Genomic DNA, 27,384 nt, shown 5'->3' with positions numbered 1-27,384 from the left:
TTGGGTTGAGTCCGGCTTAGTCCAGACTGGGGCTCCAAACAGAACGATTGACTTTGCCACCTTCATCCGCAGCCTTCTCGTTTTTCCCCTAGGACTTTAACTGTTAGTTATTATTTTTGCAACGTCTGCTAGTAAATTTTTAGCTTTGGCTATCGCGTTCTTTGTATGTTTTATGCCCTCATAAGCTGGCCTAGCAGTATATTCAACCACTTGGTGCAGTGAGCAACCTCTTCTCATTAGGCTTTGGTTTAGTATTATTTGAAGGTACTTTTTCCTGCTTGTTAAAAGCACTGCATCTGAGTTCACCAACGCTGAACTTAGACAGCACTCTTTTATCCGGATAGCCATCCTAGCGTCTAATTTTTGCTGCTCCTCAGCTCCTTCGTCCGCGTACGCAATCGCTCACACCTTTGTTAAATATGGGAAGCGCCACATTTAAAAACAAAGGCTTCACGATGGACTTTTGAGGGGCTCCGGTAGTCATGACAAACAGCACCCTTGTTTATTATCGCACGACTGCTCAAATAGCTTGAGGCTATGCGTACGATGTACAGAAAAACATATTGCTCCTTCTTAATCTCTAGAAGAAGGATCAGGAACAGGTCTCTTGATCGCAATTTGCTTTTCCCTATTTTCTCAGCGCTCTCAACCATCAATAATACTGACCGATGCATTTTTAGGCCTCGTGGGCGATCTAAAAACAGGACGCTTTCCTCCGCTGAGTCCGGAAGCCTGGTCATAAGGATAGCCTCAAGGTCCTTCGCGAGTGATTTTAGTCGACAAATGAGACGGCATGCTCCATTGCACTTAGAGGACAAGCACAATTTTCTTGTATTTCTTGCAGATACTCCTTTAAGTACTTCTCCTAGCTTTCTTAATGTTTCCTACAGCTTATGCTTCCGTGCCTATAGCCACCGATGATTTAGTTCAAAAGTTTCACTACGCCGAATCGTCTAGACCGTTGAAGCCGTTCTTTTATGGGGTTACAGTTGGCCTATGTTATACTTTCATACGACTAGCAATATTTCGGTTGTGCCGGCTTTTTTTGCAGGAGGGAGGGGGTGCAAATGGCCCCTACTAGGCGGTGATGCGATGCGTCTTGCGGCTTTCCACTTTTCTCTTCCTAAAGTCCCTTATGGCGCTATGATTAGCCCCGTTGAAGCTATAATATGATATGTCGTGTTTCCTAGCTAAATTTACCTTAATAAAAAAAAAGAACACATACATATATGTGGCATTCGTGTGTATGAAAAGCGTATCCTATAGATGTTCTCTCTATTCATCATGTCGTCTGTTTCAAAACCATACTATATTATTCTATATTTAACTTGTATTTGTACGTGACAAAAGTGTAAATAGACGACAATGATTATTTATCACAAAATAAGCTAATGTCTTGTTTACTCTCTCATTAACATGACGAAACTAAGCTTAAGTCGTAGGAACCGTTCTCAGGTAGCCTGTTGTAGACGACCCTGTGCGCTTACCAATCTAATTAGATAAAATGATGCCTTGTCCCAGGGGTTCCTCACAGAGAAACACTTGAAATTTGTTATCATAATAAACAGTGGCCTTTTTTTTTGCAAAGTCGATCCAGAGTGGTAAATCGATTATTATTATATAATATATTGTGACAGGTTCAAAGTTCAGCCTCTATAACATGGTCGTGTATCTGCGGGGGCTAAACTGAATATTTGCTTTTTGCGAGAACCCCTTTGAAGCCAACATGCTCAAACTTGTAAAACTTTAAGGATCAGAACGCTGACAGGGGGGTCAATTATGGACTGTGCCCTCTAAAAACATTGTAAATAAAGTCGCTAATTATTGGTCTGTCTATACTCCTGCTATTAAAAGATGTCGACATTATGTGATTTAAACTCATATAAAGAATAGCAAGATCCTCTATTATGCTGAAACTGTTCGTCTTGCAACAAATTGACTGATAACAACACTTTTGTATTAATTCAGCGTCAGATGTGTTATCGAAATATACTTGCCATGAAGGTGTACATATTTTATGAACGAAATAGTTAGAAAATTTACCCATTTTAATGCCTGGAGATTTCGTGCAATCCTGATTCAACTGACAAGTAAATTTTCGTGACTGGAAAAAGCAACTTCGTCGCCCTCAGTGTTTCGAATTTTATCCTCCCACAGATGGGGACCCTGGAACAGTAAACAAGGGACGCGAGAGCTTTTGGTAAACAGTTATACCCAGAAAATACCAGCTAACTTGCTCGAAAGAAGGCTAATGGATGGTCTTACGGATGGATGGAACACTGCTAACTGACCGATACAACTAAGCCCGGAACGAATTCGAATCTCTCTGAAACTGTATAGTTTTCTTTCTATCTTCAATTTATGCTTTCTTAAATGAATCCATCAACTGTATTTCTAACCCTAGTTGAGCAACTATACGACAAATTTACTTTTCTATGGCATTTGTACCTTTTCTTATCGAAATTATGTTTAAGACATATTAGCGAACGTAACTGTTTTGCATACAGATATTCCACATCGAAATATAATGTTTATCTATAATAATATGCCCTGAGTTTTTCTGAACTGGTTCTGGGAAGCATGTTGCAGATTGCATAATGCTCTATTATGAATAGCCTGTTATAGTGAGCTAGCAGGACATTCATAACACTATCTATAAACGCAATATGTATGCCGATAAGGGTACCGTGCTTTTTCGGAGTGCCGGAACACCTGCCAGGATATCCGAAGTCCAATTCACCTATCAAATAGATTTGAAAAAAAAAATGTTTCTAATTCCGAGTAGTTGCAATTCTTCCTTTATAACAGCTACTTGAAGACATGTACTACTATGTATGAGCTAAAGTGAGCAATAATTAGTTAGTTCGACAAACAAAAATGTATCGTTGACGTTTTTGGGCGATACAAAATAGTGATTCCTTTGTGTATCAACCGCTCCACGACTTACTTAAATGACAGACTTCAAAATCTGATGCTGAAATCATCTTAACCTATACATCGCTTAGTGAGTTCGTATTGAATAGTAGCTATGTCAAGGATATCAAACACACCGATTTTGGATTATGAGCAGTTTGTATCGACATAATGTTCTCATATTTTAGCTAAAGGGGGATTTGAATTTTACTGGACGACCCCACGAGTTCCGTTCCAGGCCTGTTTTGTCATTGATTTATTTATTTTATCAGATTCGTCTACGGCTATCAAACGCTGTAGGTCAAGTGCACACTAACGGTTATCCTGTCGTAATCAGGCCGCTGTCTAAACCATTACCCCTTTTCTAGTTAGTCCTGCATCCTGATCTCATGTGTTGGCCAGAGTATTCAGGCTACTCTGTATTCGTAATGTGTTGATTTTCTCTACTTCTGCAATGTGATCACAAAGTTTTTAGTACTGGCTAACTGATTCCGTTTCCAGAGCTTCGGCCGTCCTCTAGCGGACTCATGAGAATTTAGCCGGCCTTCAGTTCACTTCTAATAAACGGTTGCCATTGGTAGAGTCAACTGATCTGTTAATTTCGTTTTTGGGGCTTCATTAAAATGTAGCTTCTTTTATCATTTTTCATCTCAGAAGATGATGATTAATTTTGACGTCACCAAGGCTTAAGGGCTTTTTACCTTCGTTTTTTCTTTATAATCAGCAGCAACACATTCCACGAAATATATAGATATATCTAACTTTTTCAAATGTCCTAATTTTGTTCTCGGGACATCATCAAAAATAGTGGATTATTTAATATTTTGTTAAATTTCTTTTGATAATAAATATTTACAAACATTTATTTAAGATTTTTTTCTTTGTTTTTTCACAAAGGTCAATTTCACGTTCGCCGCCTCAACAACAATATCAACATCTATTAAGAATTCGCTTAAAGAACCTCTTAAAGTACATTTTTATTCCAATCTTACTTAGGCAAACATATACGAGCAATAGGGTTTCCGCAGTTTTCATTCAAAAATACTCAGCTGGTCAATATCTATCATCTGGAATTTAGAGAAGCTTTTCTCAAACGGAATAGCACGTCAATTCTGGCTTTTCAAACGGCATTTACCACCCGAAACCTAAAATTAAGTATACGTATCGTATTTCGATTTAGCTTATCGAGCTTTTGATTGATACCAGTAAATATGCCTTACATAAGCTTTCATGTAAAAAAAATAATAACCTTAATATTGTTTCAGCGAAAAAAAAACTACCGCATTTGGTTTTTGGTCTTTTTTCAGGCTAACAATTAAATTTGAGCGATAGGAAAATGTGTTGAAATTACTCATCTCACATTTACTGATGGGTGCTAGGAACTGGCATCAGCAAAATAATACTTTGCGTAAAAAATCGTTTCCGATTATCTTATTATTTTTCCTCAAAAAACATCTCAGAGTATTTTCGGAAAAAAACAACTGCAATTTTCGCCATATTAGCCGCCACAACAATCGATACTTTCCAGAAATTCGTTCAAAAAGTACTAAAAAAAAGACATCTTTATTTCAATGGGTATTTGACCATTTCCACTGAATGTGTGGCGTTATGGACCGTACTCTACGCAGCTTATAGATCGTAGCTCTACTTGCGATGAAACTTTAGGAACGCAACAATATCCGACCACTTAAAGAAATAAATTTTAATCGAAGAAGAATCAAGTAAACAGACAGTCTTAATAGTATATAGGTGATAAAATATATAAAAAATACTTTAAATAGTTGCCTTTCTACCAATGGTAAAGTTTAAATTTTTCATTTACATGCCCAAAGGTCAATCGTTTGTAAATGTCGTACGCGTATCATATTTGGGCGAGGTACTTCTGCTCAATGCATCGAAAAAATTGAATTTCTTAGCTAAATAATAGCTTATAAGTTATAGTATATATAATTATATTATAAATAAATCATTTATCTAACAGAGATAGTTAAACAAATGGACTGAAATTTTCCATACATTCGCGACACCCTAATGCATACCTACCTCGTCTATGCACAAGTATCACCTTTACGTACATCCACTTACTGTTTTCTATGATTTGTCCTTTGTCCAACTATTAACTAAGTAAAAGCGTAGCCCTGTGACGATCACCTGTCCTCTACTGGCGTCGGTGTTGATGGAGTGATTTCAATTACATGCTGCAAAAAGTGTTTTTGCGTTTCTGCGGAAACGCACAAGTTTTGTGGTTGATCGTTTTCTTCTATAATGGCTAGAATACTCTGCCCCAACAGTAAGAAATAAGACCTGCGATTCTACGGAAATCAGTTGAGATTATATTATGCAACTGTTAAATTGACAAGAAGAACGCGCAAAAATCACTGAACCTCTGCAGAGGCTTTAAAACTTCACGATTATGATTCCGTCCAGCATTAAAGATTGTTTTATTTTACATTACGCAGTTTAGTCAAAACCATTGTGTGCGTTATAAATGAAAATGTTTCTGGTGGAGCCCGATCACACGCTGTGGGTAACTGACGTCTAAGAAATATATCATTCGCTTTTCATAGCTGACAAATTTGTAGCAATGCTTGCAATTAAATATTTGGCATCAAACAATAATAATCCGCTGTCACGAAATCTAAGGAAGTTAACATGTATCGCAGCTTTACGAACTGTGGAAACACCGGCGTTTTAGTACACACATAAATTTAATGATAATTAAAAAATTATCGTTTTCTGTTAGGATGAAGTCAGTACTATGACAGCATACGAACTATTTGGCACAATCTCACTACATACGTAACGATCCTCAGCACACTTCACGATGTGAACAGATATTTCGACCTGTCTTCTCGGGATATTTTTTTCGCCGTCCCTTTGCGCTCAAAGGGCACCACGAGCCTCGTCAATGTTCGTTCTTGCAAGCCTTTTCAATATTATGAGCCTTTTCTATTCTTAAATTAATCGATATGATTCGCATCAGGCTTCATTCTTTACGCCTAAAAGTAATCACAAAGCCAACAAACTCACTGAAGTCAGAGAGTCCAGCAGTTAATAGGCGAAAACCGAACCGAAGTCGTGCAATAGTATGCGTGATATAGACAAAGCCGCCGCTGTCATACAACGCAGATGGACTATATTTTAAAACTAGATTGACAGGTTAACAGGCGTAGGACCACCTCAATTCCTTAAGCTTTTAGGTCCCTCGCCATATTTCAACGCTATTTCGCAAAAGAAGAATGAAGACAAAACAAATTGAGAGTGAACTGACAAAGCAAGGACATAATAGAAGGACGCACAAAATATTTCCAGCAGAATCGACAAACCGTAGGCCTCGTACTAAGCTTTTACAACGCCCTGTGTATACGCAACGCAGTAAGCCGCGGCACAACCCTGTTGATCTGACTTCACGTATATTCCTGTTTAAGGTATCACAACATGCAGGACGTTTATGCAACACAACCCAGAGAACTTGCCCATTGTAGCGCATCTCAGATCCACGATACGTCGTACAACATTTCAGCAACGATAGATTTCAAGATGTCTGTCGAGTCAACTAGAATAGTTGCTATCTTTGTCAGCATGGTAATGTTATTGCAACTACTTCCTTCTTTATATTTACTTCAAACAATCTCTTATAGGCAACTGTAGAGGGAGATGCATTTTTTATGATCTTTGTTTATGGGTACCGCTGACGCCGTCTTCAATCGAAACTGATTGATTTCGCTTCGACGATGTTATGGTAGGCAATGCTGCCTACGAACGCTAGAAATATGAAACAAATCTCGTGAGGTAGACACGTTCGCTCGGTACTAGAGCTCAGACGTCCTAGGAAATATTGACCCAGCTCCGGGCGTAAAAATAGAAAATATTTTCCTTTAGTTCATGACTGGTAAAGATTGCTTATGAAGAGATTGATTATAGAACTTCTTTGGCATAATAAGCTGAAGGAAGCTGAATAACTAACTGAACGAAACGAAATATGCATCTAGTATAGGGACGAAAATTCTTTGCCAATACGGTACATACAAGAATTGGATACTGCTATAGCTTGACTACAAGGTCTGGTGAAGATTAGATAACCTATTGGAGATGGCAATAAGCTGTTTCGCATAAGTACAGTCGCCTAGATGAAAACAGTTATCACAATATACTTTATTCTCACTTATAATTATTTTTTTCTCTTCGGTTCGTAGCCGATGCCTAACGTTTCACACTATCAAGAGATTTCACTCTTTATTTGGACGGCTTGCTGCCAATATTTCATTAAATTTCTTCCGGCAGATTGATCCCTATGTTTTTGCCTCTATTTTGCCAGTTCTTTGCGCATTACCTATTTATATAAGCAATAATATATATATATATATATATATTATTACTTGTATCAGTTATATTAAAAACTAGTGTAATAACAATCAACATACGACGATTTTCAGTATAATAACAGCAGGTATAATCACTGCGACTCAATTAGTATGATTATGTTTTTCTATTGCCTACTGCTGGCTCATAATGTGAGAATCAATTTTTTTTAATAGCATTCTCAATACATCTGCTTACTTGTAGGCCCTCCAGTGATTTTTTAGCTACCTTTTCGCTGCTCGTACGTCAAATACACCAGGCGACGTCTCCGTAACAATTCACTAGACAGATGCCGTGTTCAATTTTTCTAAAGCTTTCTGTTTTCACATCACGAAATGTGTTGACAACTGCCTCATTTCAGCGGAATTCAACTCATTATCCACCTATTCTTTTCATTGATGACACACAGCTTTCGCTTCTTATCGACTATCTTTAGTATCAACTGTCTATGTATATATATATATATGTTTCTAAAATAAAGTTGCAACAAGGCACGTAGCGCTATTATAGTTCATTACTACTATATTATTGTTAGATATCGATATGATCATTCATGTTGCTATTTGCATATTGCTGGATTTTCTCAGTTGATATTTTTCCTCTCTCAAATATAGCTTGCAGTCGCATTTATGTCTCGCATACCACAAATAGAAAAAAAATATATAGTTTTTTTTTCCTATCTCTATATACTAATACTTACATATTAATTATATTTTACATGGGGATAGTATTTAGAAAGCATGGGATTGGCTGCTAGTCGCTCAATACATATAGTATTTAATTCTATGCATAATCTTTAAAGGTCACGTCGTTTCTTTTCTATTATCATCATTGTCATTGTCGTTTCGAGTTCGACTATACTTTTGTCACCTATAGCGGCAAATCCAGGTCCCTTCATGACTTCTGCCCCTTTTCTGCCCTTGAGTAGCATGTCTTCAATTGATTGTTTTGATTCTAAGCTATACTCATTTCCTCCTAGCAACGCCCTGTCGCTCTAGATTTATCTTGGATATCCAGTATTACATAGCTCCTATATCGACGGTCCTGCCCTGCTTTTCTCGGATGTGCGTGGCCATTTTGCACTATGCGATCAGTACATTCGCAACTGCTGGCAAAACACAGACAGCAAACGTTTGTGGTCATTTCACTTCACTGCTGTAGCTTGGTAAGTGATGTGGGCGCTACCTTCCGGTGGAGATACTTGAGCACGTAAAGCGGAAGACAGGATACAATTGTAACTAATACGACCTTGTAGTGGAATTCTGGAGATTTGAGAAAATCCGCATCTGCAACAAAGGAAAGAAGCAGCAAAAAAGGCGTGGCCGATTTAAACATCATTCTATACACATATACAACATGTGATCAAGGATCTGTGCAATCTATCGAAGCCATTGTCCATAGAAGTCACTAACTATACAAAAAGCATAGAACGCAGGATTGTCAGCTAATTAGAATAAAATTATAACAATAAATCCTCTAACACCGCAATTATTTGTTACAAGTCGCCAACGAAAGCTGCCCTAACTAAATTATTTGATATATATCAAATGAAGGCCTTGCTGGTTTTCGAAACTCGAGTATGTACTACATTTTCGTATACTATCCTTAGCTAAGGCTTACACAGTAGAATCTATAAATTTGATAACATAGAACTTAAATCGCCTTCATAAGGTTATACTCTTGTTACGGTTGCGAAGTGCTCGAAATACCCGTGCGACTTAAATTGGGCTTGAATTGGTATTGCTTTCTCCAAATCTTCTTTTTGCATTAAAAGACAGCCAACAGCTAACTTAGCCGAGGATGTTCGTGATACTTACGATACTATCTGTAATAGTAAGCTATCATAGAGCGAATCTATAACTAATGAGTTGAAAACACCATAAAATTTGAACAAACTGGCTAATATATATATATATATATATATATATATATATATATATATACGTGTGTATATATATATATATTATATATATGCATAATATCACACGAATCTTTATTTACAAGTATTCTCTCCTGCTTAACCTCATGTTTGTTTTTAATCCGATGTTAGTTAACATGATTTCTGCTTTATATATTCTCATAATTGACGTCAGTGCTGTCATGTTGACATTGATAGGTAGTAGTTGTCTACTTATGCGTTTTTAATCCTCCACGTGGAATTATTTGGTTTGTTTAAATTTAATTAGTTATTTCTGTCTAGAGCAATAAGTTATATAAAAAATCATGCTAATCTTAGCTTATCTCTTCTTTGCGCAGTTGCTCATATGGATTAACCATTGCTAAACTGAACAATCGTTCTACCTGCAAAGTAATATTATTCATTCAAAAAAATAACTTTTCGACATTAATAGTCTTCGGTAAGTATTGGCGTACCTATTAAGGAGTTTAGTCAATATCCTTATAAAATCTTCTCATAACAGTAAATTTTAAATGGTGTTTGCTATTAAATCATTGGCTACTCGTAGTTTCTCAAAAATGTACACAGACTGCTTTCTCGAACAAGTTATTACATACAAAATTGCACTAAAGCCATTGTTTATATTGAAATTTCTGAAAAATATATTTTTTGTGGCAGCAATATGTAAAATAAACGAACAAAACTGAAGGAACACAGAGCTACGAGTAAACCGATGACTAAAGTTTTTTTTTTTTTCCCGCAAATCGAATATGCCAAAATTATAATATTTCCACACAAGCTTTAAACTTGTAATTTTTAAGATTCTGTACACACTAATGAACCTTCGGCAAATATAAGCGACAATAAATTATAAGAAATACTTTGTAAATATCTAATTAGGCCATATCTAGAGCGTATTTTCTATTTCGTGTATATAATTATTTCACACACTATATCATCATTTTCTTCCAAGATATCTCTTAGATTGATTTGTCTTCGAACATAATTCTCGTACACTCATGCATGGGACAGTCCGAAAGCCTCCGTTTAGTTCGCTTCTACGCGATTTCGTTTGTCTCTTTACCTGCCATTTCGAATAAAGATTATTTCATTTCGTAGCACTTCCATTGTACAGCGTGTCATGCTTTTACTTGAACTATTTACTAAAATTGTAAGTCTCTGACAAAAAACCCATCTTGATCAACTGGACATATACTACAGCATAACTTGTCTTCATCAGACAAACAGTAGTAACTAAAACCGTCATCGCCTGCATACAACAAACGCCTTGATATAAACGACAATTATTTGGCATTTTAAACAATGGAAATGGAAAGGTTATTGGAATAAATGCTGGCCCAATACTGTAGAACAGAGAAAGGTGGACAAATGTTTTCAAAATGTTGGGGTAAACGTTCTCGACATCCACAGCGCAGAAGAATTTTGAAGAATCAGGCGGTTTGGTCGGGATAGCTCATGCGCGTCTCTAAGTTTGTTGCCATGGTAGCTATAAACATGCTCCCATCCTTGATTCAACTTTCAGCGTTGGCCAATTGTTACCTTGGCGTTTCGTAACCCTCTTTGGGAAATTCCAGATCAGTTTAGTAAAACTCACCCTACTAGAACTTCCAAGGGAAGCAGGTTCTTAATGCTATACTTTAGAGGTAATTCCGATGACTTGTTCACATAGTAGGAACAGCCAAGAGCGTTTTCTTCTCACCTTTAATTCAGTTTGTACAGTCTGGACTAAATCTGCTAAACAGCAATGTAATAGGTCGTTTCACTTTTGCCAGTTGTATTTAATAAATTCCAAAGGAAATCGTAAAACATTTTTCTTTGTAAAACAATTAGTTGGCAACTTGTATCACCCATTGCTGACTAACGTTACAACATCTTAACCCACTTTTTTAACTTGTATACATTTAACCAAAGTTAAAGCTTATTTTATACGCTGTACGCATATAATTCCTAGAACTAGAACAGAAAAGATGGCAACAGTAAGACAATCTATCAAGCTGTGTCAAGGGACTTAGAGACAAATAGGGCAGCCATAAAACCGGACAAGGATCTTTTTCACATAGCTGGCATTGTGATTAAATTCGCATCCACTTTCCGCACACTTATATTTGTATTATGTAAATATTTTTAAGACCACTCGCATTTTCAAACAGACGAAGGCTAGTCATTTTGGGTATTTCCGTTAAGTAGTAAGACGTTTGACGATTTGGCTCGAATACTGCATGCTAACGATCTTTTTTCATTGCCTTTGTAAAAAAGTTGTTTATATTGAGACGGGCGTACCTTAATCTAAAGGACTAAAATCTGAAAGAAACATTTATAATACTGAACATTCCGTGAAATTTTCAAAATCCGTGGATGTAATCTTTTCAGTTAGGACAGCCAGAAGGTTCTTCGTGGCGTAAAAGGTTTTTAAGAAAAAACTAATTTACGCGAAAATAATTTACCTACCACCATTTGCATATGTTGGTCAATGACATTTTTTTATTCATTTACGGTATTCGGCGGCTGAGTTACAAAGGGCGGTTGTATTTGTAACACAAACCGCCTAGAGAACCTGAGCCACTTTACAGCATCACATCCAAGTTCCATTTTTCCATACAGATTATGGGTTCGCCATCGCATTTAAAACCAACTAAAAGAAAACATCACTCGTAGCATGGTACACGGCATTTTAATAACCGGTAATGCTATACAACTTCTGCGAGAGCACTGGATGATAAATGTTGTAATCTTTCCTGTTCTTAGTTTGCGTCGATCATGCTACCAAATGTTTGCCGATGCCATCTTTGCTAATAATAGTTCAAAGTTTATAGGAAAATGTACTTTCGTTTTAAACGCCACAGAATAGCTCCTCCTTCTTGCCACTTCAGAATTTTTTTATGTATAGTTGTTATGGCTGTATGGCGTTCACTTTTTCCAGCCCTCGCGTGAGAATTTGTCAAGGCGCAAAATGCTGACAAGCCGTTAGGGTGATGATGAAGTTGTATTGGTGATTATCCTCGTATTATGACAGCTTCGAGTATGAGGGCGGTGCCACTTTCTTGTGCATGTACTTCAACAGAACCAAGGGAACGCAAGACAGTAGCGTAACACAGACGACCTTGAAAATAAAATCGCCGCTCTGAATGAAGTTTTTATCTGAAAGTTACATCATACCATAACAATATTTAATGAGTTACGATACCGAGAAAGATAAAACCAAATACTCTGCTTGCCTTATTACCTACACTGAATGGCATACCAAGATGATTATCATTTTAATTTGTTTGAAAATATGTTTGCTAAATAAAAGGTGCATATTGTTACATGTCAGCTGTCATAATATTCAAGCGTTGATACAATCCATAAATATAATGCTTATCATGTATGGTACATACGTTCTCTAACTCCTCTATATAGGAGTTCCATTATTTGTTTACTGTAATAGCTGTAACTTTGATAAACTTATTTGCAGTTAGAATTTATCGAATGGCTTAAAAAATGACCTTAAAAATGCCCACAGTATTTAATTGAACTGTACCATTTTGATTATGTATGGTACGTACTTGAACTAAATTTGAATATACGCATACAATGAAAATTTATTCTGTTGGGACAAAAAACAACAAATACAAATTCACTGTACATCAACACTGAACATTCAAATACTTCCAAGCATACTTTCATTGGATTTTGCACAGTCAGATACACGTAGCAAAAGAGAAAATTATTAAAGGTAAAACGGCGTACGTTTTGACACAATAGAAGGGTTTGGCAGATAATTCAATACCTCAAACGTGTTTTCTGAGTATTAGACATGTCTAGCCAGTACGCACGTACTAAAATCAGTCCATTTACAATCTTTGCTAACGCCAACTGCAATAACTTCGCATCGTGAACGATCGTAACTAAGTGAACGATCAACAAAAATGTGTGATCTGTCGTCGCTCGGGTTTTTGTGACGATTAGTTTTCGGTACGTTAAGAAAAATAATTACACATTTGGCCACAACAGCTCTCTATTCAGAGGAAATTTACACCACAGTTCAGGCAATAAGAACTCAATTGTTTCTTAAGAGAATACCTGTGACTACAAATAACGCCGTTTTATTCCTCAGGACTCTATATTCTGCTCAAATATCGCTAGGAGTCAACCTTAACCGTCCACATTAGGCAGCCACTAAGTGTTTTTTTTATGAGAACTCCATTTATGATTTATTTAGCGTGTGCACTTCTATATTATAAGCTAGCACAGAGCGTAAAAACATTCTAAGCTTCTTGATATGTTCAGCGTCGCGTGCGAGCAATTCATGATCAATATAAGCGAACTGTATGCGATACGAATCACTACCAAAAAAAGTGAAACAATATACAATACTGCGCATCCGTATGTGATATATTGATGATGAGAAATACCAGAAAAAGAGACAACTTACCCGAATCGAGGAAACTTAGCAAAAATTGATGCCGAAAATACAGACAAAATGAAAGGCACGCCTCGTTTTAGCGACTGTTCGTGAGCCGAAAGCCAGGCTATGTTGAAGTAGAATTTCGCCCTTGGGAGCGTGGGCCAGTAGGGGAAAGGGTTCGATGGGCTCGATCACACAGGTGAGAAAGCAAGTGAAGGTTTTTTTTGTGATCTAAATTTTCCTGCCCTATAAATATTAAACCACAGCTGGGAAGAGATCGGACAGCAGGGAGCACGAGGAAATTCTCATGGAGCAAGTTTTGATAACTAAACCACTCAATAAAAGTGATAAGCTATCAAAGATATAGGCATCAAGTATAAAGGAATCAATCATCAAACTGAATGCGAGTACCGCAGGTGTTTTTGTGCGAGTAAAAATGTCACGACAATTAAAAAAAGCAATGAATTTAAAACAGGCTGTAGTCATTCAAGAAAAAAACAACGCTTATATATATATATATATATAAAACATTCCAGGCAAAATACATTAGTGCAAGTACTTCAGTAGCATAATGTGTAGCTCTTGATAATTACAGACTTACACTACTGTTAGAGGGCCGCAAGCGGGTTACAATACGATAAATTAATCTAGTGATCGAGTGTTTTTAAAAATTATGCAATACAGCTATGAGGATATTAAAATACCATTAGTAGTTACTAACTATAAACTTAATTAATAACAAGAATATTTTCTGCGTTTGCAGAATAACTGAGAATTTGTCGCTTAGTATTCAAAAATAAGATGATGATGACCCTTAGTTGTGCCTCATAGCGTCTCTATATGATTTTGATAATCAATAGTGTGTGGTGTTTTGTCACCATGGCGCTGTTCTATTCTATTTCTCGTTTCAACAACTTCAATAAAAAAGAAACCCAACGCAATTCGACTAGTTAATGTGCATCTCTTTGAATGCTTTGTGATAAGCACGCGTTTATCACTGGTTTAAATAAAAGCGTTGGCAAATAGTTACTATAGCATGCGATTATTATGCCGTTTTAAAAGTCTGTTGAAAAAATCCTAGAAAAGTACGACAAAATCTGCCGCGACTAGACATTTCAGTACAAGTCCTTCATGGTGTATCGAAAAAATCATTTCGAGGACTTGATCGCACCGTAGAAATAGCTGCAGGAATTAAAAAATAAAACTCAAGAAACTCTCTTAGGCCTGTTACTTTTAATTTGTCGATAAAAAATGAATAATGAACCAAGCCATTACCAATAAATGGGCTTATTGGTGGGCACACATTACAACAAAACGCATAAAAATAATAAATTCTGGCCAAAAACGTCCCAGGAAATAAAAGATAGTTACAGGAGTTAACACCACCTTTCAGGTAATAGTATATTACGTGATATCAAATTAAAGCCGAGCATGCAGGCATATTTAATGTACTTTACTGCCTGCAAAAAATACTTCATTTATTAATGTGGAGCCCATAAACTAGAAGTTTGGCAGAAGTATATCCTCTACCCCATCTGTACAGTGCGCAACGACCCTTCGGATGCGTTGCTGCTACATCTTAAAATTTCCAGAATCGAACCATAGTAATTAACGCCATATTAGAGTAGTTAACAGCAATTTTGCACGAATTGTACGAAAAGCTAGATGCCGAAAGTCCTTAATGTAATAAAGACAAAAACATACTAAACAGAAGCATTTTCTCGGTATTTACTAAGGTGAAGTTACTGGACTTCCAGAATTCGATCATGGAAAATTTTCTACGAGATGCCTGTAGTTAGTTTCAATAAACAAAAACTTACTTGATTTTCCTTCTTTTATATTTGTTTATGCATCATGCTGTTCTGCTGCAAACACTTACCAAATGATTCCTTAAGGAAGAAAAGCGATGCAACGTAGATGCCCAAAGACAACAATTCTGCCGCCAACATGAACCAATGCCACGTCCGAATTGTCAACGCAACCATTAGGAGTTCAGTAAGAATCAGGGCAGTAAAGGAGATGGCGACGATGTGTATAAACTCATCCTCGAACAATACCAAAGCTCCGTACATAATGATTGCTCCTATGAAGCCATTCAAATCATCAATGGTGGAAGATAAGCATTTACCGTTTTGACATATAGGCTCTCTTATTTGATATCGCAATTTGCGTAAAGCGGGATAGTTAGAAACGACAATTAAGTTCTTAAACTCGAATTAAAATCGATGGAGAATAGGCGATATAAAAAATATATGGTTGACTACTAAATATAACACACATTTCACTTATAATTCACTTGCAGGTAAATTTAGATAAATGCTGATGGATTTACTCGATATATTAAAGTTCTATTATGTAGAAATAGGTATTTTACATTTCTCTGTTTGTTCAAGTTCAATTGTTCTTAATTTTGAAGTGCAAATTTCGGCAGTAGCTAGATAGCTAACAACTTTATTAAGCTTTTCAAGAGCACAATTCCGAAACAAATGCGGTTCTTACCTTGGTAAATTGAGACGAGCACCCAGATAAAGAATGTCTTGTATGACAATGATCGTCCTTTGCCCATTTCTTTATATAGCTCGGGATACGTAAGCGCCGTTTCCGGGGTAACGTCCTTGTCGAGGACAAGTGAAAAGACAGGAAACATGGTGTAGACCGTCGCATACCCAACCATCAGGAAACCCTGATATAACGCCACTGAGGCAAAATAGAACACTGAACTAAACACCGCCTACAACCATAGAAAAGCAAAAAATTAGACAAAAAACGTTATTTGATCGATACATACAGCTTACTCATCAAAATGATGATTTCGTTTATGTAATAGTGTAGTATATCGTTATTATTTAGAAAAATATGGGTTTCCAAACCGGGGTATGAAAAAAGACTTATGGCTGAATATGTGTTTTGGCTTATATACCCAATATGTATCATACTCTTTAAAGATTCAAATGAAATATTCTACGTACCTGCATGACCGAGATAATAAGGCCTCGATGGATAATGAACTGCGATAGGGCAGCTGATCTCTTGTAGCTGTACCGTCCGTGCACGAGTAATAGACGGGACACGTGCGAAAACTGTGTGATCGAAAAATCGGCTGCCAGTGACGCCTGTCGGCCCTCCTTGCCAACAATACCAATGCCAGCGTCTGCCGCCTATTGATGAGATCATGTATCAAATCAATGATTATTGGTTCGACTATAGTTTATGCTACGACTGAGCGCAACATCCCTACTTTTACAGGAATAAACAAACACTCAAGACGAAACAAGCGATTTTTTCCAAGCAATTGCATTGCTTGTTCTAATTGTCTTCACACTGTTCAGTCTGAACAGAATTTATTTACAGAGAACTACATACAGAGCTGTAAATAGCAACTTGAGTCTGCTGCTATAGATCAAAGTTGTTACAGCGCTGTGACATGCACGCCCACACAAAAGTTGCTACCAGTAATTGTTACACATAAGAAGCAACATATACAAAAATGTTACAATGAGAAATATCCCTTACCACAAAATATAAGGGATCCTAAAATGTTGCAATCTATTGAAAAATCGATATAGATATATAAATGGTAATAAACACCGCGATAAACAAAACATTTGTCGACCTGAATCATGGAGACGTCATTTCCGCCGTCGCCAATTGCTGCCGTCCGTTTGCCGGTATGTTTCTTTATGAGTTCCACAACCTGGGCCTTCTGCGTAGGCGAACATCGGCAGCACACAACGGCTGGACATGCGCACGCCAACTCCATAAATTCCGCTGCGTAATAACGCAGACACACCTAAAAGGCACAGCAGAAAGGAAGCAAGGTTCCACTGTTTAGAGAAATGGTTACGCCTTCTTGATCAAGGTAACCACTAGTATGAGAAATATTCATCAAAAAGTTCGTTTATCCTACCATTCGATCGCAAGTTGAATTCCAAAGTTGTCTTACCATGCGTTGTCAAAAATCGACATTTTTATGGTAGGTTGCCCATGCTCAGATAGCTAGTCATACTCAGAGGTGAACGTGTTAAGTACTAAGAAATGTATATCTTGTATCAGATAAATGAAACAGTAAAGAAAAAGTTTATTTTACCTACCATTACTTTTTAATGCGATTTAACTCGAACTGACTGACTTGCTTAATCCTTAGTAATCGTTTATGCTAACGCATATCAACCGCGTTCATCAAGTCGACATCTACTGACCTCAAGAGAGTCGCCGGAAATCACTAACGCCGCATCGTTCTTCTTTCGGAACGAGTTCATTTCCTCATGTGCCTCTGTTCGATCGGTAACCGTGTCAAACACATGTACCTCCTGCATCTTGCTAACAAGACGCGACGACTTTGCTATCGACGTCGCCGTCTCTAATTTATCACCTGTGAGCATCCACACCTTCACGCCAGCATTTGAAAGAAGTTCAAGGGTTGGCTTTACCTCGTTCTGTAGTTGGTCCTCAACACCTAAGTATTGAAACGTGGTTTAATGAATGTATACTTTAGAAAAATGGCAAATTCTAGAGGCCACTCCAACAACTGTCCACTTGACCTGTACATCTAAGAACAATAAAATAATAATTTGTATTAGCTAGTATAGACATGAAAGCACCGTAATTACCTTAATAACAAGTAAAATGTTGGAAATTTCAGAAGCTACTAATGTTTGTTTCTAGTTTGCGTTATAGCAGCTTTAGCAGTGAGTAAAACATTGTTCACGGTTTGCTTATGTTCGCCCGTACGCTAGTACGAGTGTACTTATTACTTTACCTGTGAGACACACAAGCTCGAGATCTTTTTCAAGACTCATCAGGACTTCGTTGACACGGTCCTGTCTGTCTTGCATAGCCACTTTGGCTTTGTGCAGGCGCGTCTGAAACTCGGCAAACATCTCCTCTGAGAGCTCTTTCTTAGCCACAACGAGCGTGCGAAGGCCTTCACGCGCCAAATTATCACACTCCTCCTCAAGCCAATCATTATACTGGACAATTTGCGACATTATCATATCAGCGCCTAGCAGTTTGCAGTATAGTAGAAACAAACATCAGAAAGCACATAGAAATATCAATTACGACAAATCAATTGGACTACTGAGCATTAACCGAACTGCTTAATAACGACTAGGCCTAACAGCTTTGTACTTAGAAATTATTATTGCAAATCTTCCGACACATACGCCTAGGAGCCATTTCTTGCCTGTTTTTGTTGACTAATTAAAAACGTTGTTCTCTGAGTAAAAATATTTTCTTTTTATATGTGTATTAATAGCTTCCGAGAGAGAAATCATACCCTTCATAAGGAATGTGATCTGCCCTGTGCTCTCTTCTCGGACGATAATGCCCATTCTCTTGCGCTCGGATGTGAATGGGAATGTCTCTAGTATCGTATAAGTTAGCGTATTGCCGTGAGGAGTTTTTAGCTTCATCTGCGTGATGTCACGGAACACTAATGTTAAGCCAACACTCTCCGTCCACTGCACCAATGCTACCTCGTCTGGTGAGGATGCCTACAGAGGACAAGTGAGTGAATGAAGGAACGTGATTTATTATTAGATAGGGTATTCTAATGCCATAAAGAAATCTTGTTATCTTAAAACTGATAAACAGTAATAAATATACATTAATATAATATAATATATTATAATATAATAATAAGTAATAAATATAAACATATATATATATATAAATATATGAACGGTAATAAAAAAGTGGAAAATATAGAAGGTAAAGTCATACCAGTATATATAATTTAAATTATAAGTATGGGTTGAAGTTATTTGAAAATACATTTTGAGCAGTTCGCGCTCCAATTAACTGTAAATTTCAGTCAGTGTTTATTTTTTTGAGCGACAGAGTACTTGTAATAAATAGATTTGAGGTCCAAAAGTGTTCCAGTAATAATTATGGGAAATATGTTTCCATTCTAGAGAAGCAGGTTAACTTACAACAAAGATAGAAATAGAATCAGAACTGTTTCATCAAATACGTTCAGTGAAACGGAGCGCAGGGGGTATAAGCACCCCAGTGAATTTAATTTAAAAATATTCCTTGTATATAACTACGGAGCCATTGACACCGTTCTACAGTAAGGCCCATGTAAGAAAGACTTTTGATAGGTATGTCATGGTCAATACAGCTGATCAAGATATACACAAATTACAATATTGCCACTCACCAGAAAAGATTTTATCATATCGTCAAGTATTGACCACAGACTAATCTCTGTTGAGTACTCTGAACAACAACCGTGTTCATAAGTATATGCGAAGCAGAACGTTTCAACAGTAGTTGTTTCATGCATGTTTCAAAAAATTTGGAGAGGTAGGACGTTATTGTTACTAGGCGCTAAGACAAAAACTCACTTTTTAGCCGCTTACTTTTGCAAATACGATTTTCAAAAGCCGGGAAGAGCTGGTGGAAATAAGTTAAGAACTAGTTAAACAGTTCTATCGGCCAGGCCAAACAGCACATGTTAAGTTCAATAAGGTTAAGTGGAACGGATAGAGCAGAATCGTTGTATTCCGCCTTAAGATTTTTGCTCATTTTACACCAGTTGAGTAGCACTGATATTAGGAACCAAGAGTGGGTACTAGTAACTAAGTGTAGTAATCAGAAAAATCCTTCAAGCATTAAGAGTATGACTAATGAAAGACCGCCTTGCGTTTGGTGGCAATAATAGCAAAGTGTAAGGCAGAGCATTTTGAAATATCAGTACTATCAGTGTATTTATTGCCTCTGTCACTAACTCCAGAAGGAAGAATTTTTGTGCTGTCCATGGATCGATAAAGCGCCAAACGGTAGTAGAAGAGAAAAATGCTTCCAGCTTTCTTGACCGCACGATCAAAGGCAGTAAGCACTTTCGAATATTGAGTTTTACTACCGGTGTTTTCAATCGCTGAGCCAAGCCTTATAAGTCCCTGTGCTTATCGACAGCAGTATAAGGAACCGGAAGAAATTCTGAAGTGTGATGAAATGTCATGTAGAAGGTGTTTACCAATTGGCTTGGTGTGGCTAAGTTATAAAGATCAGTATGACTTGAATTTAACAAAGAGTTCACGATATTATCATACCTCAGTAGAGTAACTATTGTGTGCTATCTAGAAACTGGAACCGTATTAAAAAGGACTGGTATTTTATCCTTCACGTTAAGAACTATATCGGTAGTACTATTGTTATTATTATTATTATTACTATTAATTATTTAAGCGCAAGTTAACCCACCTGGTATACCACCGATTGTCGGTCACATGCATCCACGCTGCCGAAATTCGAAACAGGGCTGCGTAGCGGAGTCGATGACGAGGATGACGAGTCTAACGGGGAGATGTCGTCAATACCAATAGAATGAGTTGATTTGCCTATTAAAAATAACAATAAATATATATAATAATATATCCAGTGTAGAGTCTTAATGCCACTTTGCTCGCCAAACTTAGCTGGCAGTAGTCAAAGTAGTGGCAATAAAATTCACACTCTTATATTATGCACACTACTGTCGATGTTAATTTAAATTGATATAAATTGTGTTTTGTATTTGGTACGTTTACGCATTAGTAGCCTTTCTATTCTAGTGCTTTATTTGCTGTCACATTAGAGTGCCGTTTGTCTTTGAAATCAACAAAAAAATGATGAGTCCAGCGGACTGCTACGCAGCGAATGCTTTTAGTGGAGTATGTGGCGGTAACAGCTCCGGGTAACAGCTCACTTTTTCCAGCCAAAGTTCTATAATAAACTCCCCTACTGTATGAAAACTCCAAGCTACACTTCGTGGTCAACGACATAGATCTACCTGTACTAATGTGGTGCTGGTCCAGCAGCGTCGTGTCCTGAGTAGGACTGCTCGAGTTGCCGTTCGATGAGGAGTTATTGTTGTCGAAGACGGGCGTAACGTTGTGGCATAACGCTAATGACCACACGGCATCATGTACCTTTGAGATGCAGCGGCGGAGTCCCAAAAAGAAATACACCGCCAAATGTTAGGTTAAGGTTGATACGAAATCATTCGACAATACACAACGCTATGAATGTATTATAAACCATCACAATCCGAAAAAAAAATCCGCAAATCGAAGTATTTGAAAAAATCTATTTCTGATGCAAGCATGTATATATATACACTCACCTTGAGTGCCTTGCTCTTTTTAGTCACCCTCGACGTAGACGGCTGCTGTAGGAGCTGGATTTCTCGATTACCTGTCGGATCGTACCACTGAGCCAGAACTGTGCGGATTTCGTCGAAACCCTCGGATCCATAGCCCTGTCAGATACAGTTTAGGCCTATTATTATTATGAATTGTAATCGTCAAGTAATAAATTCAGGTTAACATACAATGCAAACGTAAAATTGATATATTTGACTCTTAGCTATAAGGTACATAAAATACTTTGGAAATATTTTAACGGTAATGTTAATGGATGTTTTTTGATGCTGATTCGCCTTTTAGGTACAGCCTGTGGAAAACGTACCTGATCACCGACATGTAACCGCTTAAAAATCATTTCGTTTTTAGTGAGTGTTCCTGTTTTATCCGAAAGTAAATAATTGATTCTACCAAGCTCCTCAGGAATGGTACTCGATCGTACGACTGTCTGGGGGATGCGACTGTCAGCCTGAATCATATATGCATAACAGATTTTGCCAATGTCCAGGTTGACCCGCAATGAAATCGGTACGATATACGAGAAGAGAAGGATGTATCGAATCAAATAGTTCCACCAAGGGCCATCAAATCCTTTCAGAATAACCATTACCAAAGCCAGCACTACAACGGCTGCTACGCAAACCTGTAAGCGAAACACAAAATAGCGCCCCATTATATTTACACTCCTTACTACGCATTACAATATGCTAGACGGACAGGAAAAAGGTGGTGATTAAATGAAGTAGGCTATTTTATATTTGATCACTGCATCTCGCAAGTTGGGACTTCGCTGAATTTTACCTTGGTGAGAGAGTTGATTTCGTCGTCAAGCAATCCAATCTTCGAGCGAGACTCATTGTTGTTCATCATTGAACGGGTTTCAACACCGGTATAGATCACGCAACTAAAAATAAAATTCAGACATCATAGTTATCAATTAGTTATTACAAGCTCACAACAAATAGCATGTCTGTAAGATACGAACAGCCCTTAAATAATTGCTACAATGAGGCAGGGCATTTTGCTTATATCTTAATCTGCTAAAGGACTATGAAGAGAGGTTTAATTAAAAAGTAGCCTTTTTGTCCTTTATGGTTATTACTATACACAAAAAGCGGTATTGAGTCTGGGCGTCATTCTTGAATATATATAGGTACGAACCCGACAGCTGTTCCGGAAGCAACAACGGTGTTTGCCCAGAGTGTATTCTCGACGGCAAGCGACTCTTCATGCTGATCACGATCGTGCCGGGTGAAGGTTCCTTCAAAATGGTGGATAGCGCGCTTGGGCTCTTCTGCATATATTGACGCATCTAACTCCACCAATTGCTAAAACATAACGTAGCCAATTAAATGATTGACTATTACGATTCGTTACAATCGCAAAACTCGTACTTTCTGCTTACTCTAGTATTCACGTCGGTTTACGTATGTATATACGACGGTGAATAATTAGAAAGTGAGCGCAACCTCATTCGTTCAACCACCGCCAACGATTTAATTTTTTTACCTCAGTCATTTCCAGTCGCTGCGTTGTAGGCACGGCAAGTCGCAATTTCCAGTCGGTTTCTCCGTCAAGCTGGTCTGTTCGAATGAAGCATGTGCCGTTCTTTTCTGTTGTCCGTAGAAAAACCATATCAGCCGGGACTGTTTGATTTTTCTCAACGATGATCAGATCGGAGACTATATAGTCGAAAAATTATAAAAATAACAATGCAATAATGTAATTAATCGCACTGGGACAGCTATACAAGATCTACACGGAAACATGTATGCACTGATACAACATTTTATAGTTACCTCTAAAGACAAGCATTTTTGCAGACATTCTCTACCTTCAACCTAATGCGGAAGACAGACCTGGTGGTCGTAAATGACGAAATGATTGCGTAGGACTTCAATGGAAGCGAACGTATTACTGGGTTACCATATGTTCGTATCAACAGAGATGCTAGGCTTAACCTCACCTTTGATGTGTGCCGAATGCACATCAACGACCCCATCCGTTGTGAGTTTCTTGTACTTCCGAGAGTTGATCTCAATATCCCGTCGGTACCGACGATGGTCGTCAATCGCCTCACGGATTAATGTCACAGAAAGAACGAATAATAGTGGGCCATAGTAGGTGTAAGGATAGCCGATTCGAAGGTCCGGAATCAGCTGCGTTAAACATATCTGTGTTGAAGCAAGAAAAAAGGAAAATATTGCTGAGTAACTTGTAAATGCCAGACTTTTATCCAATGCGAGTAACTTAATATAGCACACACCTTTTTGGTACCTACCATTTCGTTCAGTATACATGTTAAAAATCTAACTCATATATGAATGATATTATAGAATGTACCCTATAGTTACTCCTATTGCTATTTTCGACCGTGTTTCTCCGACATCTCAGGATTCAAGCAGACAGTTGATTAAAATGAATGGAGAATAGAAGCTAATATTAACATTTTTATAAATATCAAGCACACGAAAGACCCAAGCACGTGTACTCACCGCTAGAAAATACAGGTTCAAGAAGAACTTAAACTGGTGGAACAGCACTAGTGGAATGAATGTGAATAAATTATACTTCTGATTACGAATCTTGTTAGCGGGAAATTTCTGGTCAGTGCTCTCGCGTCCGAGGAAAACCTGACGCGGCCGGAGTTCCGGCCGTCGGAAACATTTAAAACACCAAGCGAGTTGTGAGCCGCGCATTTTCGCGAAACAGCAGCAGCTGGCTAGACAATTGCAGAAACAGCACCACCAAAACCAACTGCTGAGGGGACCAAAAAATAGGAAGAGACAACGCAGAAAACAAAAAAAAAATGCTTATCAGAATTGCACCATTTACTTATTCGTGCAGCACCTGTATGTAACAATACAGAGAAAAAAAAATATGATATCTGCGTACTGCTTTTGAATCCACTAAGAGAAGAGTACAATCATTACTAAATCTATGTACTGATAGTAAAACAACGCTCAAAGCAACATGATAAAAATTCTTCCGAAAGTTATTAAACGTATGCCTACAAACGGACTAGTCATCGATGTCAAATAAATCTTAAAAGTCGGATATATGCATATATGTGTGCAGGCTTTATGCAAGGTGTCATTAATCAGGCCTTTGAACATGTTCTTTTTGTAAAACTCAAATATGCAAGCGAAATCTATAGCAATATTTCCATCATAATAGTACGAGGTGGTGAGGCTTTTATAGAGATTCACACAACATAAACCAAAATCAAACGACATTTGTAAATAAAACGTATTGACACTACAATTACCGCAAGAAAATCACGTGAAATATTGAATTGTCCTGATGGGCAAATTCGTTGGCGCTACTCTTACGTTTCATAGATGGCACCTATGGCGTGGGAAATATACAACAATAATAGAAGACGTCCAGCAAATAACGAGTGACATTTGTACAGCTTCGTATGTGCTCATAAGCACTTGCTAGCGAAACTAACTAGATTGTTACCATTACAAAAGCATATGGGAATATGCCCGTACTAGACACTCATTCACTTTCGTAGGTGTTGGAAAGCAAATTCAAAGAGATGAACCTGTCGTTTGACCCAGTCAGAAAAAAAGTACTCTTAAACACGAGGACCTGAGTGATCTCAAAAAACGCCGTTTATACCCAAACCAACAAGGAAGGGACATCTTAGGTAGGTTAAAGTCAAGGGCGCGAATTCTCAGTCCAAAAGTACTTTTCGTTATTGTTTTTTAACAGAACTCAACTCAGATATTCTGCCAAATTAATGACACACATTGGCAAACACTGATTAGAAAGCCAATATTCGTGCACATGCACTTGCAAGTGAAAGGTCATTTCTAGTACGATGCTCGACTGTAATAATAGATATAATAAGTTATTGAAAAGACCCCCGGTCATAGAACACACCAGCCGGCTCACCGATGAACCGTTAACTCCGTGTAGAGAAATTTTTCCGAAAGAATAATACATTATAACATTTCATCACCACTGGCCACTAGATCGACAAATTTTCTATGGGTCAGAGCGACTCAATAGACGCCAATGCTTTACCTGCGACAGCCAATCCACTGTAGTTATACTGCATAGTCCAATTGTTCCAACAGAAGCAAAATCAAATTAACAGGTCCAACAAAAGCATCATGCAGGAATGGCATACAGGTGAAAAACACTAGCGCGAAATGATTAGACATTATGTGCAATATTATGTACGGGATTTTGTTGTGCAGCGTGCATCAACAAAATGGCGTGCAAGTAACATTGTCCATTTTGAAAGACCACTGTATATAGAATCGGGCTATAGGTGAACGTTAATGATTAATGACTGCCGTCAAGATCAGCAACAAGGATTAATCTTATTATTGTTGTTCGACCGAGATCAAATGCCATTTTTCCAGGTCGCCATCGTTTCAATGTGCTCTCTCATGAGACAGGCGCGCTCAAAACACTTGTCATTCAGCCCCGGCCATTTCCGCCAACCGCCAAACGCCCCCCAGAAGTCAAGAACTTTGTCACTCGTTCAGTCGCTCGTTATTTAGATGTTGAGTGGTGCAGTGCGTGCACAGATACTGATTCTCAATTGTAAGTGAGTGAGACCGAGGTGGAAAGACGAGGGAGCCGTTTAGGTGATATATCGGAAGTGATGCTAACGGAAGTGATCGAGGTCAGAGCGGTGGCAAATTCGAATCGGGGGAGTCTTGCGGAAGGGGAGCGGCAGCTCTGAACTGTGGTTAGCTTGAGCAAGCCCGGCTGGAGTGCGTCGGCTGGACTAACCTGGCCCTCCTTCGCCGACGAAAACGGCAGCACCGGCCACAGACCCCAAGACACACCCCAGACAGCAAGGAGAACAGGGGCGAAAGAAGTCGTGACACGCCCGCGACACTCGCGGCACCTGGGCCAGTCAGCACGCCCGTTTTATGACCGCTATGGTGTCTGACCCCAGTCAGCTGCGTGTGTTGCCGAACGATGTTGCCGAGGTCGAGGAGGTTGCTGTACCTTTTGCTGGTCTTTCGTCGACCGCCCCGAACGCTGCCGTTACCACTCGAGTTTGGATCGAGCAGCGACGCTGCTTCGGAGTCGTCCCACTCGGAATCAGGGTCGCCACCCCTCGAGATCGAGTCACGACGACGATGATGCTGTTGTTGTTGTTGCTGCTGCTGATGCGGCTGAAGGTGCGTAGAGCGTAGGTGATGAGGCTGGTTCGGTTGCTGCTGCTGACGGCTATGTGGCTGCTGTGGTTGTGCAAGTTGTTGCTGCTGCTGTCCGCGCGATCGATGGTTATTCCGGGCTTTAAGTGAGATCGTTGTGGACGGCCCGTTACCGTTTGAGTGAAAGCCGCCGTTACCAAAATCGTTTCGGCTGAGCAGTTTACCACTGCCACTGCTGTTGTTCTGGTAGTAATAGGAGGTGGTGGGTAACTGATGCGGATTTTGATGGCTGCCCCCTCCTCCGCCGCCGTCTGCTGCTGCTGCGGCACAAGTGCCCCGCAGGTGGCCTCTCGGATGGATCGACGTTTCGCCTTCGTAGGTCGAGCCGCCGACGCCGCCGCCGGTGCCCGCTGACGGATCCACGACGCGGATGACCTGCCTGTGAATTGGGTGTGCGTTCGTAAGCCAGATAGTGTACCGGTAACAACGATTAAAAATTAAAAAAAGAACAAGAAGAAAAACAGCAAAGAACAAAAAAAAAAAAAA

General features: G+C 38.5%; 1 protein-coding gene across 15 annotated transcripts in view; it reads right to left on the bottom strand.

Moving 5' to 3' along the window:
* Positions 1-7,040: 7,040 nt before the first annotated feature.
* LOC111250329 (putative phospholipid-transporting ATPase IIA) overlaps positions 7,041-27,384 on the bottom strand; it is a 33,712-nt gene continuing 13,368 nt past the window's right edge. For 5 of the 15 annotated variants that reach the window (XM_022805384.2, XM_022805383.2, XM_022805385.2 and 2 more), the window contains 18 exons: positions 26,465-27,277; positions 24,205-24,469; positions 23,676-23,883; positions 23,219-23,391; positions 22,871-23,037; positions 22,511-22,613; positions 22,035-22,352; positions 21,691-21,825; positions 21,358-21,496; positions 20,790-20,926; positions 18,859-19,075; positions 18,340-18,582; positions 17,780-18,036; positions 17,194-17,370; positions 16,550-16,738; positions 16,080-16,311; positions 15,460-15,663; positions 7,041-8,561 (listed from right to left, as the gene is read on the bottom strand). In XM_022805384.2, the coding sequence (XP_022661119.1) occupies positions 8,425-8,561; positions 15,460-15,663; positions 16,080-16,311; positions 16,550-16,738; positions 17,194-17,370; positions 17,780-18,036; positions 18,340-18,582; positions 18,859-19,075; positions 20,790-20,926; positions 21,358-21,496; positions 21,691-21,825; positions 22,035-22,352; positions 22,511-22,613; positions 22,871-23,037; positions 23,219-23,391; positions 23,676-23,883; positions 24,205-24,469; positions 26,465-27,277 (4,114 nt within the window). In that variant the 3' untranslated portion in view covers positions 7,041-8,424. Of the gene's footprint in view, positions 8,562-9,160; positions 13,847-15,459; positions 15,664-16,079; positions 16,312-16,549; positions 16,739-17,193; positions 17,371-17,779; positions 18,037-18,339; positions 18,583-18,858; positions 19,076-20,789; positions 20,927-21,357; positions 21,497-21,690; positions 21,826-22,034; positions 22,353-22,510; positions 22,614-22,870; positions 23,038-23,218; positions 23,392-23,675; positions 23,884-24,204; positions 24,470-26,464; positions 27,278-27,384 lie in introns of those variants that run through there. The other 10 variants (XM_086986058.1, XM_022805393.2, XR_015325741.1 and 7 more) reach the window with 9 other exon arrangements.

Source organism: Varroa destructor, unplaced genomic scaffold, assembly GCF_002443255.2.
Source record: "Varroa destructor unplaced genomic scaffold, Vdes_3.0 BEIS01000004.1, whole genome shotgun sequence".
Classification (NCBI taxonomy): domain Eukaryota; kingdom Metazoa; phylum Arthropoda; class Arachnida; order Mesostigmata; family Varroidae; genus Varroa; species Varroa destructor.
Note: the sequence above shows the minus strand (reverse complement) of the source record. Positions and strands in the feature narration are given on the sequence as shown.